Source organism: Anolis carolinensis, chromosome 4, assembly GCF_035594765.1.
Source record: "Anolis carolinensis isolate JA03-04 chromosome 4, rAnoCar3.1.pri, whole genome shotgun sequence".
NCBI lineage: Eukaryota > Metazoa > Chordata > Lepidosauria > Squamata > Dactyloidae > Anolis > Anolis carolinensis.
In genome coordinates, this window is record NC_085844.1 from 151,465,873 (window position 1) to 151,480,281 (window position 14,409).

The window sequence follows — 14,409 nt, forward strand, 5'->3', positions numbered from 1 at the left end:
CAAATAGCAGGCATGGAGGAAACCTGTTTCAAGTAGGACCATTGCTGGAGCAATGCTCCACCCATATTATAGTGTCATTTTGATGAAAGCCTGCCAATACCATTTTATTATTTCAAAAGTACTCAAGACAAACAACACATCCATGTTTAGTCCTCAGTTACCAACCTCTGTTTCTAAACAGGCTCTTCAAATAACTTGAGCCAATCAGGTTCCATTCCCTTCATTAAAAATTAAATGTATCTATTGGAACAGATATTGACTTTTGTATTGTGTTAGGGAGTGCTGCATTGTTTGAGCTGATATATCTGCCATTTACTTACTGCTTCTCTCCTCCTGCGTTCTTGTTCCATTTTTCTTGCTAAGTTACGGTCCACAATAAAACTTTGTGGTAAACACAGTTTCTCTTTGATAGATGTTTCTCCTTTTGCAGGTGAAGAATGTTCTTTTACTGCAGTGGGTTTCAGGTTTGCCTGTCCATTGTTTCTAAAATGTACATATATATATAAATAAATGTCTGTAAGTAGACACCACTTTTGAAGACATAAGTGTAAAAAAAGCAATCGATAACTTACAATCAGCAGTGATTTTGTACAGTGGTTCCCACACTATGTGTCATAGTAAAAGATGGAGTGTGTCTTGAAAAAATATACCATATGGAATACATCCACCAGTCTATGCCTGATGATGCAGCAAGGTGCCATGACTCATTCATTTCCTCATCCATTTTTCTACCTCTCAAGATATGGGCAGCAATAACCCAAGTGAGGGAGTAAATTATTCATTCAAAAGAGATATAGAAATTGCAGCACTGTTACCACTACAATTTTCCCCAAGCTCTAAGAAGCAATGCACTGACAATCTGCTTCTGGTCTGAATTCAAGGTGTTGGTAGGAGCTCAATACTTGAAGCAGTGCCTCCCCATATATATAGGTCCTCTTCTGTGTCCCACCAGGGCAATGTGCTGTGGGAAAATGGTGGACAGAGGCCTCCCTGCTTTGATACTCCAGTTATGGAATGCTCTCACTTTGAAGCCTCTAGTGATACCAACAATGCCTTCGCCCCAGCGCCAAGTGAAAATGCATCTGTTCATTAAAGCCTCTGGGATCTCATTAGTTGAGATATTTGGGGTAGAGTGCTGTATAAATAGTTTAATTAATAAATGAAGGCAGCCTCAATTGGTTAGGGGAGATGCAGAATAAACAATTTAATATAAATGAAATAATAGTCTACCCTCTGTTCTGGGAACTTAATTATTGGTGTGTAGAACTGTGTAGAAATCAAAAATCTTTATATACATATACCCTGACCAAGTTCATTGCAAAAACTCCTACAGTCCTTTCCAGATTTTCAAGATGGGTAAAAGAGAAGTAACATGGGGTCTGATCTTACGTTGGTGTTGCCACAGGGTCAGAGCCCCATGACTGCTCCTTCTTCAAAATAAAAAAACAGTCATAAGCACTAAAAAAAACAACAATTTGTGGTTATTATAACATAGAGCCAATGTGGTGTAGTGGTTTGAATGTGGAGCTAGGAGTCTGGGAGACCCAACTTAGCATCCCAACTCACTCATGGAAATCTATTAGTCAAATCACACTTTCTCAGCCTTAGGAAGGCAACAGCAGACCTGTTTCTAAACAAATCTTGCCAGGAATACCCTAGGCTAGGGTGCCCGCTAACTGAAACTCACTTACAGGCACATGAGAAACAAACACAGTAACAATCATTTGGATCTTAGTTTCCCCCAACCCCAAATGCTCACAAGCATCATACATTCAATATATTTTTAAACAGTATCTATATATCACCAATCAGGCCACAAGGGTTTCTGAGACAATGGACAAATAAAAACCAATTTAAACAATGTAAAGCTAAAAACATTTTAAGCATATTAAAAGACTATTTTAAAATAGTAAAAGCAGTCTCAAAACAATCCTACAATACAGTTCTGAAACAGCTAAAACAGTAATTCTTCAGCTAAAAAGCAATTCCTTTTTTAAAAAAATGTTTTTACTAAGTGTTTCTGTACATAGAAAGAGTGAGAACAATAGTGGGGTTGGGAAAGATAGAAGAAAGGGAAAAAAGTTATACATGTGCACAGTTTGGAAAATATACTGTTATGATTTACTGTACATTATACTAGCAAAGGAGTAGCAACATTGTTACCCCAAATCTGAAGTGAGTGCTAGTTTGATGTAAGTGTTGTAGTGCTCTAAAACAAACATGAGTACATATCAAATACAGTAGAGTCTCACTTATCCAAGCTAAACGGGCCGGCAGAAGCTTGGATAAGCGAATATCTTGGATAATGAGGGATTAAGGAGAAGCCTATTAAACATCAAATTAGGTTATGATTTTACAAATTAAGCACCAAAACATCATGTTATACAACAAATTTGACAGAAAAATCAGTTCAATTCGCAGTAATGTTATGCCGTAATTACTGTATTTACGAATTTAGCACCAAAATATCACAATATATTGAAAACATTGACTACAAAAATGGCTTGGATAATCCAGAAACTTGGATAAGCGAGGCTTGGATAAGTGAGACTCTACTGTATGTACAAACTATGAAAAAGATATTCAGTTGGTATTTTACCAGCATGCTAACTTGCTGTTTGCAGTTTTCCCACTGTAATAGGAATCAGCCACAAAACAACTCAGTTGGAAATCTTTCAATATGCAGGTAGTTAAAAGGACATGTGGTATACAGCTTCTCAATTTAATTATATGGAATTACAAACCTCTCTTTTTCATGTGGGAGGTTTTTCAGTTTCCTCTCAGCTTGCTCCAATTGTCTTCTTCTCTCCTTTGCCCACTCACTTTCTTCTTTTTCTAGTGCTACTTTTTGGAACTGCCTGAAACTTTCGCTGGAGGATTTGATTGGGGCTGGAGTAGGTATTATTTTACCTAAATTTGTCCATGACTCTGCATGCTTGACTTTTATGTCCTGGAATTTTAAAATAGGAGCATTTCTAATCCGTAATCACAAGCAGATAATGCAACTTTCTATCCCCAATAGCAATGGAAAAGTGAAATGATTATTTTCAAATATATATTAATCATGGTATCTATAGCAAAGCCCTTGCATTTTACTACTCTGCTGATGAATATGCATGCCCAGTGTGGAACACATCTCACCATGTTAAAACAGTGGATGTGGCTCTTAATGAGACATGCCGCATTATCACAGGATGTCTACGCCCTACACCACTGGAGAAATTATACTGTTTAGCCAGTATTGCACCACTTGACATCTGTTGGGAAGTAGCAGCCAATAATGAAAGCACCAAGGCAGTGGCATCTCCAGCCCATACCCTGTTTGGATATCAGCCAACATGACAATGCCTTAAATAAAAAAAACAGCTTTCTAAGATCTACAGAGATAATCATAGGAACACTTCAGCAAGTGAGAGTCCAAAATTGGCAGGTTAAAACCCAGAACCTCAACCAGTGGTTGATACCAAATGAGAAACTCCCTCCTGGGCACACAGAAGACTGGGTGACCTGGAAAATGCTAAACAGACTGTACTCTGGCACCACGAGGTGCAGAGCCAATCTTGAGAAATGTTGCTACAAAGTGGAGTCCACGACATGCAAGTGTGGAGAGCAAACCATAGATCACCTATTACAATGCAGGCTGAGCCCTGCCAAATGCACAATGGAGGACCTTCTTATAGAAACACCAGAGGCACTCCAAGTGGCCAGCTACTGGTCAAAGGATATTTAGTATAATGCCAAGTTTTTAACTTTGTGCTTTTAAATACATTACAACTGTACCCTCGGTTCACTTCTAACACGATAAATAAATAAATGGTATCTATATGGATTCATCAAAGTTTGGTTTAAGAGTGAGTTACATTACTTGCACATTGGTGTGACAAAAGCATTCTAGTAGATCTAGATGAAAGAAATTGGGTAGACATGGTTTAATGCAAACACTTTTAGAGAGTAATTTGAGCCAACCTTGATTATCTGAAGGTCATCTGATATGTGCACTGAAGTTGTGATAGTTTGTACTCATTGTGACCTCTACTTTCATAATTTGATAATCTCCCCCATCTGTGTTTTAATTTTTTTAAAGGTGTACGGCTAGGTAGGAGTAGAATCAGACCTATTCATGTCTTTCCCATAGGTATATGCATATTGATATAATGTGATCTCATTCCCATAGTTTGACTGGAAGCTAAATTCAACTGAAGGCTGCAAAGTGTGGGGTTGTCTCACTCCTTCCTTTGAGGAGCATTTTTTTAAACCAGGGAATGTTGTTTTTTGACTAGGGAGGTTCCCACGGCCCCTCACCATGTGTGGTGTATGTTCAGAAAGCCCCTTTCACAGCCTTGTCTAAAAGAAGCATAAAACACACAAGATATGGGCAATAGGCATATCTTTAAAGTATTTCTAAACAAACCCTTATGCCAGTTGGGAATCTTAGATACACATATAGAAGCGTTTAGGGACAAGCCTACTTGCACACCCTCCAACTGTACCAATTGGATAGGGATAATGCCAATTAATTCTCATTCAACCCATCTTTTATGCAGTGTTTAAAATGTTCCATTTTCTCTCTTCCCTCTAATCTCTCACCTGCTGGAAAGTGGCTTCTAATTAATGTTGTCAAATGGGATGCACTTCTGAGGAAATATTATATAGGGAGGAATCTTGACTCTGCTAAATAGTATATGCACAGCATGAAGTGCCATTTGAAGCCAATATTTTGTTTCCATTGCCTGCTAACTGTGATAAAGCAATAGCTAGCAGTATTGCCAGAAAGAAAATTGGATAGGGGTCCTGTACTTTTGTTGTGTGGAAGAGAGAATTGCAGCAGCTGTTGTTTGTCATGCAACTGGATAACAAGCAACATTTGCTGAAGCTCCTTCTTCTATACAACCATGAAAAGTACAAAGGATCTCTCAAGTTTTCATTTTAGCAATCGTAAGTTGTTTTAGGAAGCCCAGAGAGTTAAGTATAAAATTAGCTAGTCTCATATAGAACCTGATTGGGGAAAGAAACATGTGAAAATTATGTAGGACCATATGAAAGCTATAACATGATGATAAAATAAGTTTATGTAGTTTTCCAGTTTCAGTAGTTGTTGTGAAATCTGCCACTCATAAGATTCTTTCACATAAAACCATCTGCTAAATTTGCATATCCAGTCAAGTGTTTTTCTGATGGAGGGGGATTCTGTTAGTCCTAAGAGATGTTTATTGGATTTCCCTTTGGACATTAATAAAAATCAAGTTAATTGCTTTTGTGATTTTGAGAATGTAAAAGTAGGTCATATGACTGGATTAATCATGACCAGGTTGTCTACATGCCCAACATGCCCAACAGTTAAACTTCATCCATACTCCCACTCCACAATGAAATTATTTTAAAATTATGTCAAAGATAAAATATCCAAAGTCACAACTTCATCTAGTTGATGTTGTATTAATACAAAGACAAGATCCTCCTCCCAAATATCTGCAAAGAATCTCAATAACCTCACACTGCCTTATAGCTAGATATTTTATGCATGAGGTTACTGAACAATATCTTTTTTCATTGCTATATTGATCCTATCTGTGAAGTTTCACAAAATTTCACAAATAAAATACTGGTTCCTATTAACGTATCTCATTCCTTCAGGATTCTTGAAGATTGCTATGGAGTTTGACTGTGGATTGTGATCTCTTAAAATTTCAGTATTTCTTATCACATTTTCCCAATAATTTCTAGCAAAAGGATAAACCCAACATAAATAAGGAATGGTTTTGTCCTAGTTATGCATCTCCAATAACTAGGATGCAGGAATGAATGTTATGTTATGTTATGTAATATCTCAATTAATTTATGTAGAAATTTATACACATTTTCCCTTGGTTTTCCACCCAATATTTCCCAGCATGGGACCAGGCATATCTTCTTATCTGGCAGAACATTAGCCTAGGAGTTATTCAGAGTAGTTTTTTTTCCCATGTCTGGAGCGACTTGAGAAACTGCAAGTCACTTCTGGTGTGAGAGAATTAGCCGTCTGCAAGGACATTGCCCAGGGGATGCCTGGATATTTGGTGTTTTACCATTCTTGAGGAAGGATTCTCTCATGTCCCCACATGGGGAGCCGGAGCTGATAGAGGGAGCTCTCCCGCTCTCCCCAGATTCGAACCACCAACCTGTCAGTCATCAATCCTGCCGGCACAAGGGTTTAACCCACTGCGAGACAGGGGGCTATTGTGAGTAGTTAAAAGGATATATATCAGATACTGAGAGCTAGCATGGTGGTTTGAATGTGGAAACATTACTCTGGAAAACACAGCTTGAATCTCCATTTGGCTGTGAAATAATATTTCCATTTTGATCATGGCACAGGAGACTTGAATACCCATATTTTAATCCTGCCCAGCCATAAAATAGCTAACCCAGGCCAGCCCAATATAGTTTTGATCTGATATGCAAACAATGTCAGAAGGAAATATTCTATGATTATTTAGTTCTACACTTAAATCTAGTAAGAATTTTGTTTCTTTTCTTCTCAGTAACATTTGTGCTTATATTTTTCAATTTTCATGTATTAGCTTCATATCCGGTAACCTTTCCATACATTAAAAAAATATGATGTATTATTGCTCCTAATGGGATTCTGGAATATTATAAAACAGCATCATCTGAGTATAACTTCAATTTCATGTAGGGCAGTTAGAAGGGCAATCAACTTTCTGTCCTGCTTCAGATCTTTCAATTTTTAGACTTAAAAGCAAGTACCAATGAGTACCTTTGTCTTATTTTCCATAATAATATGAAGCTATTAGTTCATTTACAAGAATGCTAGATGTATGAAAATCCAAAAATGTAAGCCAAAACTCAAGCATAGAACATGCAATTCTGTTTTGGGAGTATAATAGTTGATTTTATGACTGGCTTAATAAAGTACATGTCCCAATATTGCCACTTCTGTACTACTGTTGTTGTGTATTGAATGCATGCATTTACAGCATGGTTAGTCACTCTTCACCAGTTCAAATCATGTTGATCAAGAAAATTTATCTGTCCCTAGACATGTAGCCTTAGTTTGAAACTTAGTAATTAAGACAGTTTTGTTTTAAAAATTCCCACACTTTCAAGTAAATTAGCTCACAAAAGATCCTTAGCTTTTAGGCATCAGCGTTTTAGAAAAGACCATCCTAGAAGACAGCACCTTATTACCTTTGCTACAGAAATTTGAGGTTTAGCATCTCTTTTTTTCTCTCCCTCGCATTTATCAGAGCAGCTCGCTGAAACAGTGGCATGTGTAGAATCAGTCATACGTTGCCCACACAGACCATCTGGAAAACTATTCTTTGGTTCTGGAATGTAAACAAGGCAAGAGATTTTTCAAAGGTGGGGGCATTGAAAATCTCTATAAAATCTCTTATTATCAAATTTCTACACCAAAATCTTTCCGGTTTAGGCACCTTTTATCATTCTTAAACTCTTTCCACTTTGAGATGTTGTATTTGTCCTTTGTTTACTTGGCACAATTTCCAAGGAAGCAGCAGGGCAAGAACTCCCCGTGTGCCTACAGTATTCTATTTTCAGATGCGTGCTTGAGTGTAGGAGATACACATTTCTGTTACTCATTTCCTGCTCCCTACCCCCATCCGAACAGGGACCATTTTGTCTCCTGTGATGCTCTTTCCCAGGTTCCCCAGGGAAGAAGAGCCTGTTACTAGGTAACCTTGTATTTAGGGTACAGTTCTCCATGCTGCCTGCTTCTATCTTCATCCCCCAACCCCATGATATAGACTTCTAGTTCATTTCCACTAGGTCACACATATCCCAAAGTTAGACGTTATACACTGAAAGTAACAATATCCAATTTAAAATAGTTATTCTGACAAAATAAGTTCAGGCTAATGTTATATGGCTCAATTCAAAATCTTTCTAAGCTGCTGATAGGGAACCCTCAAAAACAGAACGTATGGACCTGTTATTCTAAGAATATTATTATTAATAATAATAATAATAATAATAATAATTTTATTTTTATACCCCGCCCCATCTCCCCGAGGGAACTCGGGCAGCTTACATGGGGCCACGCCCAGGCAAAACAGACAATATAAAATACAACAATAAAACAAATCTTTCAACAATAAACCCTTCCTCCCATCTCTCTGGTTTCTGAAATTCCATGAAACACTTCCTACACACTTTCGAATGTATACTTGCAACATACATAATAGATATATTATATCTATTCCTGAACAGACAGGTTTTCAGCAATTGATTTTGATAATTAAAACTAGTTCATCAGTTTGCAGAGATCCTACAACACAGGAAATGAAACATTACGAAGCCCTCTTCTTATCATTACTACTCTTTGAAAATTTTGCCACTGGGGGTCTCAGAAGCCATATATTTAGACAAAATCTGTCATGTTAGATAGAAAAACTGAATTACCAATCACAATCTTTCAATGCATTTTTAGTGATTAGATAAAGTAGATATAGGCCAATATTCTAGAAAGTTAACTACGAAGGCAGCTTTTAAATAATGAATTTTATTGAAACCTAAGCTGTGCATGGAATCAAATATAAAGATTTTAAGTCCCTATCAAGAAAAGTTAGCTAGATGAAGGACAAATTCTCTGCTTTCACAGAAAGCAATTGAGAAACGTCACTGCAGTGCTGCACCTTCAATGACAGGTACAATTTGTCAGAACAAAAATTCATATTCCTTTGAAAACTGAACTCTTGGGACAAAGATTACAGTCATACCCACTTTGTGCTTGCTCTTACGGTATGTTTCCACATACTTGGTTTCTGTGCATAATCCACATTCAACTAAATGGACATAAAAATTTCCATTGATCAGATGCGCCGTTCCGCAATCTTCGGGGTTTGAGTGTGTCTTCTTGAAGGTGGGAGCCCGAGACAGCTTGGGAATTCTGCTGGTGTACCGTCCACCCCGCGACCCAGCAGTCTCTCTGTCTGAGCTAGCAGAAGTGGTCTCCAATTCGGCCCTGGTCTCCCAACAACTCATAGTTTTGGGAGACTTTAACATCCATGCCGAGACCACATTGACAGGTGCAGCTCAGGATTTCATGGTTGCCATAATGACCATGGGTCTGACTCAAGTTATATCTGGGCCCACACATCAGGCGGGACACACTCTGGACCTTGTCTTTATTGTGGACGGTGGGACAGTCAGAGTGGAAGAGCAAAACATCCTTCCATTGTCATGGTCTGACCATCATCTGATCTGTTTAAGTTTCGCTGTGTCTTCTAACCTCCGCAGGGGTGGTGGACCCACTAAGATGGTCCACCCCAGGAGGCTGATGGATCCGGATGGACTCCTGAGGTCTCTTGGGGATCTTCCTGTTCTGGAGACTGGCGATCCTGTCGATGTCCTGGCTGATCACTACAATAGTGAGCTGTCAAGGGCACTTGACACGATTGCTCCCGAACGTCCCCTCTCGCTGCGTAGAGTCACATCGACTCCTTGGTTCACTGAGGAGCTGGCTGTGATGAAGCGTGCGAGGAGGGGACTAGAGTGCATCTGGAGGAAATCTCAGGATGTGTCTGACCAAGCACAGGCTAAAGCTGCTATTAAGGCTTACTCCGTGGCTTTGCGAGCAGCCAGGAAAGCTTTCATGACTGCCCGCATAGCGTCTGCGGCCAACAGGCCATCGGAGTTGTTCCAAGTTGTTGGGGAGCTCCTGCGGCCTCCCAAGACCCAGGGGCTTCCCGATGACTTGGCAACTCGGTGCAGCGATTTCGCGCACCATTTTGCAGGCAAAGTTGCTCAGATACGCCGTGAGTTGGACTCCAGCTTAACTGTAGTTCCAGCGGAGGTAACTGAGGTACCTGTCTGTCCGATTTTGTGGGATTCTTTCCGGCTTGTTCTTCCTGATGACGTGGAGGGGATTCTTGGGTCTGTGAGGGCCACCACTTGCGCTCTGGATCCTTGTCCTTCTTGGCTGGTTAAGCTGGCCAAAGATGGGTTGATGGATTGGTTTGTGGCTGTAATAAATGCCTCCTTGGGCCAGGGGACAGTTCCATCCTGCTTTAAGCAGGTGGTGGTAAAACCGCTATTAAAAAAGACCTCCCTGGACCCATCTGTATGTAACAACTACAGATCAATTTCCAACCTCCCGTTTCTGGGCAAGGTTCTGGAGCGGGTGGTTGCCACGCAGCTCCAGGAATTCCTCGATGACACTGATTTTCTGGACCGCTCGCAGTCTGGCTTCAGGCCTGGGCACAGTACTGAGACGGCTTTGGTCGCTTTGGTGGATGACCTCCGCAGGGAGCTGGACAGGGGGAGTGTGACCCTGCTGGTTCTCTTGGACATCTCAGCGGCTTTTGATACCGTCGACCATGGTATCCTTCTGGGGAGGCTCTTCGGGATGAGGCTTGGTGGCACGGTTTTGCTGTGGCTCCAGTCCTTCCTGGAGGGTCGTTCCCAGATGGTGAAGCTGGGGGACACCTGCTCGGACCCCTGGCCATTGACCTGTGGGGTCCCGCAAGGGTCTATCCTATCCCCCATGCTATTCAACATCTACATGAAACCGCTGGGAGAGGTCATCCGGAGTTTTGGAGGGCGTTGCCATCTCTATGCAGATGACACGCAAATCCACTACTCGTTCCCATCTGACTCCAAGGAAACCCCTCGGATGCTGAACCAGTGCCTGGCTGCTGTGGCGGACTGGATGAGGAGGAACAAGCTGAGGATCAATGCTGACAAGACAGAGGCCCTCCTGGTCAGTTGCTCGTCTGATCGGGGTATTGGGTGGCAGTCTGTGCTGGACGGGGTTGCACTCCCCCTGAAATCACAGGTCCGCAGTTTGGGGGTCCTCCTGGATTCAGCGTTGACGCTTGAGGCGCAGGTGTCGGCGGTGGCCGGGAGGGCTTTCGCACAACTAAAACTCGTGCGCCAACTGCGACCATACCTCGTGAAGTCTGACTTGACCACGGTGGTTCATGCCTTAGTTACCTCTAGACTGGACTACTGTAATGCGCTCTACGTGGGGCTTCCCTTGAAGACGGCCCGAAAGTTACAATTGGTCCAGCAGTCGGTGGCCAGACTAATAACTGGGGCGAGTTACAGGGAGAGATCCACTCCCTTGTTCAAGGAGCTCCACTGGCTGCCGTTTATTTTCCGGTCCCAATTCAAGGTGCAGACCATCACCTATAAAGCCCTAAATGGTTTGGGACCCACCTACCTTCGTGACCGTATCTCCTATCATAAACCTGCCCGATTCCTTCGATCGTCAGGGGAGGCTCTCCTGTCACCACTGCCAATATCTCAGGCCTGCCTTGTGGGAACAAGGGAGAGGGCCTTCTCTGCTGTGGCCCCCGATTGTGGAACTCATTGCCTGGTGAGATTAGGCAAGCCCCCACACTAGCAGCCTTTAAGAAAGATCTGAAGACATAGCTCTTCCGTTGTGCCTTTGGAGAGTAATCACTACATACATTTTGCTTTTTGCTGCTCTCCTTCAATATTTGTCCTCCAGATCGCACCGCCACTTTATGACTCTGTCCTCTGTGGTTTTTACTCCTACTTCCTTTCTCACCTCGAGTTTTAATCTAGTGTTCATGTGGCCCACCCATGGTTTTATTGTTCTTTTGATCTTGTTTAATGTAGTGTATATTTTCTTTTATTGTGTTGTTTACTGTGCTATGATTTGTTGTTCTATTATATTTTGTTATATTGTATTGTTCTGGGCATGGCCCCATGTAAGCCGCCCCGAGTCCCCGTTGGGGAGATGGTGGCGGGGTATAAATAAAGATTATTATTATTATTATTATTATTATTATTATTATTATTATTATTATTATTATTCATTTAAGGCAGATCTGCAAAATAGTTCATTTCAACTATTTGAGATGCAGATGCATTAAAAATGGGAAAGGGGGACTAAATGTTTTAAGGAGAGTCAAAAGGTCCTCACATATATATATTTAAACAGTACTTTAGTGAAATAAGGCAAAATGTTCCATAAAATGTTCTCATTCTACAGACTATGTGGACCAGCATTTCAATAAACCAGTAAAACTAGCACCCTTTTGTATCACTTTATTTAGACCTGAATAATCACAATTTTAGCATGTACCTTACTTACGTTAATATTTGTATTACCAGAATACATACTTTTTGGTTGATTAATAGGATATGAGTCAGCAGATGGTACAGAGGTTGTAGTGCAGACAGGAGATGGTTGTGTTTGATGGAATGACCTTTTCCCAATTTCTTTGTTATCACCCAGTGGGATATTTGGTGAGGAAGAACAAGAAACCTACAAAAAATTATAGAACAAACAATCCAAGATTTGTCACCACTGTCAAACTCCACAGTCTCATGGTAATTTTTGGTTGCTTTAAACATGGAGAACACTAATTACTCTTTTTTCTTCTCCTCTGTGTTTTCCATCAGAAATTTTTCTATCACTTTTGTTAAGAAAAAATGTTAAAGCCAAGATGATCCTGAGCCCACATTATTAAATGTTATGAGGCTTCTATATAATTCTCAAAAAATTGTTTGGCAAGAGTAGACATTATCTGACCAAGAAAATAACGCAAGTAAAAATAATGTCTTAAAAAAATCTAATGCCAGGCTTAATTGTAGAAGTTAATGGCAGACAAAGAAGATTCCCATCTGGACAAATTAAACCTTTTTTTTTTAAGTCCATTATGTTGTAAGAAGCAAAGCTTTGGATCCAGTATCTGTCATATAAAGAGAAGAGCATGTGTCTTCTCCAGTGTTCTGCCATGGCTGCAAACCACTGGAAGCTTTAAGTTTTAAAACGAAAACAGTTTTTTCATTTAGCCACACTGTTTCTCATTTTTATCAATAATATTCACCTGTGGAAGTAAGTGACCAGGCGAAATAATAGGTTGGTCAGTGTCCAGTAAGTCATTTGGAGATGCTTCTTGAACAGGAGTGCAGGGCAGAGGAGACACAACAGCTACTATACCTGTTAAGAGGTAGGACAAAATAGAAGAATGACACAGCCTCTGCATAAAACATCCAATGAATTTGGTAGCACACAATGTGGCCTAACACACAAACAATGTGAACTGGTGATATGGAAGGGTTCAGTCAACCAGAAGAAGTAGATATATACATCCCTTGAAATAATTTAAGCAGAAATCTCCTTTGAGATAGCATCCTACTTTAAACATGCACATTGTAGGTTTATCTACATCAGGGGTCCCCAAACTAAGGCCCGGGGGCCGGATGCGGCCCTCCAACATCATTTACCTGGCCCTCGCCCTCAGTTTTATAATATAATATTTTTTATTAGTTTTAATAATATAATATATTGTATATACATATAATATTGATAATAATCTTATGTTATATAATATAATACTAATAGTAATACCATATAATAATATTAATTATATGTTATATATTACATATTATATAATAGTATAATGATATAGTTCAATATAGTAATATATAATGCTAATATTGTGTTATGCTAATAATATAATATATTGTATGTACATACAGCTGCTCTGAGTCCCCTTCGGGGTGAGAAGGGTGGGATATAAATGTAGTAAATACATGCAGTAAATAAATAATTAATTTTAGACTTAGGCTCGGCCAAAATCTGACATGACTTGATGGCACACAACAACAACAATTCTAATTCACTTGACTATCTCATTGGCCAGTAGCAGGCCCACACTTTCCACTGAAATCCTAATAGGTTTATGTTGGTTAAAATTGTTTTCATTTTTAAATATTGTATTGTTCTTTTGTTGTTGTTGTTGCACGACAAATAAGACATGTGCAGTTTGCATAGGAATTTGTTTGTATTTTTTTCAAATGATAATTCGGCCCCTCAACAGTCTGAAGGATTGTGGACTGGCCCTCTGCTTAAAAAGTTTGGGGACCCCTGATCTACATGGTCCACTGTGTTATTTATTGCTAGTGGCATTTGGATCATCGCTTCCCATTACCCAGAACTAAACACCCTGTTGTTCATGACATTAGTTGTTATTTTTGTTGTGTGCCATCAAATCATTTTTTTACTTATAGCAAACATATCATGGGATTTGATTCAGGGGTGATTTGCCATTGTCTTCCTCGGTGAGTTTCTGTGGCTAAATGAAGATCTGAACCCAGGTATTCAGAGTCATAGTCCAGTGAGGAAACCACTACATCACTCTGGCTTTCTTGCTCATCATGTGCAACTGTATAAATGCTCAGTTAGGATTCTGATCCAATGTAAATAGCCTGTATTGAAACTTTTAGGATAGTTTTAATGCAGTGCTATCTCAGTCTGCACTGAAGCCCCTGGAGGCACAATGGGTTAAACCACTAAGCTACTGAATTTGCTGACCGAAAGGTTGGCGGTTCGAATCTGGGGAGAGGGGTGAGCTCCCGCTGTTAGCCCCAGCTTCTGCCAACTTAACGGTTTGAAAACATGCAAAAGTGAGT

The 14,409-nt window shown here is 40.0% G+C and overlaps 1 protein-coding gene and 1 long non-coding RNA gene across 11 annotated transcripts in view; one reads left to right on the forward strand and one right to left on the reverse strand.

The window, feature by feature from the left end:
- Positions 1 to 14,409, forward strand: part of LOC134298315 (uncharacterized) — a 40,475-nt gene that overhangs the window by 10,513 nt on the left and 15,553 nt on the right. The window lies entirely within an intron of this gene.
- The window catches only part of brdt (bromodomain testis associated), a 49,475-nt gene that overhangs the window by 2,019 nt on the left and 33,047 nt on the right, over positions 1 to 14,409 (reverse strand). For all 10 annotated transcript variants that reach the window (XM_016993173.2, XM_016993172.2, XM_062977999.1 and 7 more), the window contains 5 exons: positions 12,822 to 12,934; positions 12,112 to 12,256; positions 7,189 to 7,328; positions 2,745 to 2,950; positions 321 to 483 (listed from right to left, as the gene is read on the reverse strand). In XM_016993173.2, coding sequence (XP_016848662.1) covers positions 321 to 483; positions 2,745 to 2,950; positions 7,189 to 7,328; positions 12,112 to 12,256; positions 12,822 to 12,934 — 767 coding nt within the window. The remainder of the gene's footprint in view (positions 1 to 320; positions 484 to 2,744; positions 2,951 to 7,188; positions 7,329 to 12,111; positions 12,257 to 12,821; positions 12,935 to 14,409) is intronic.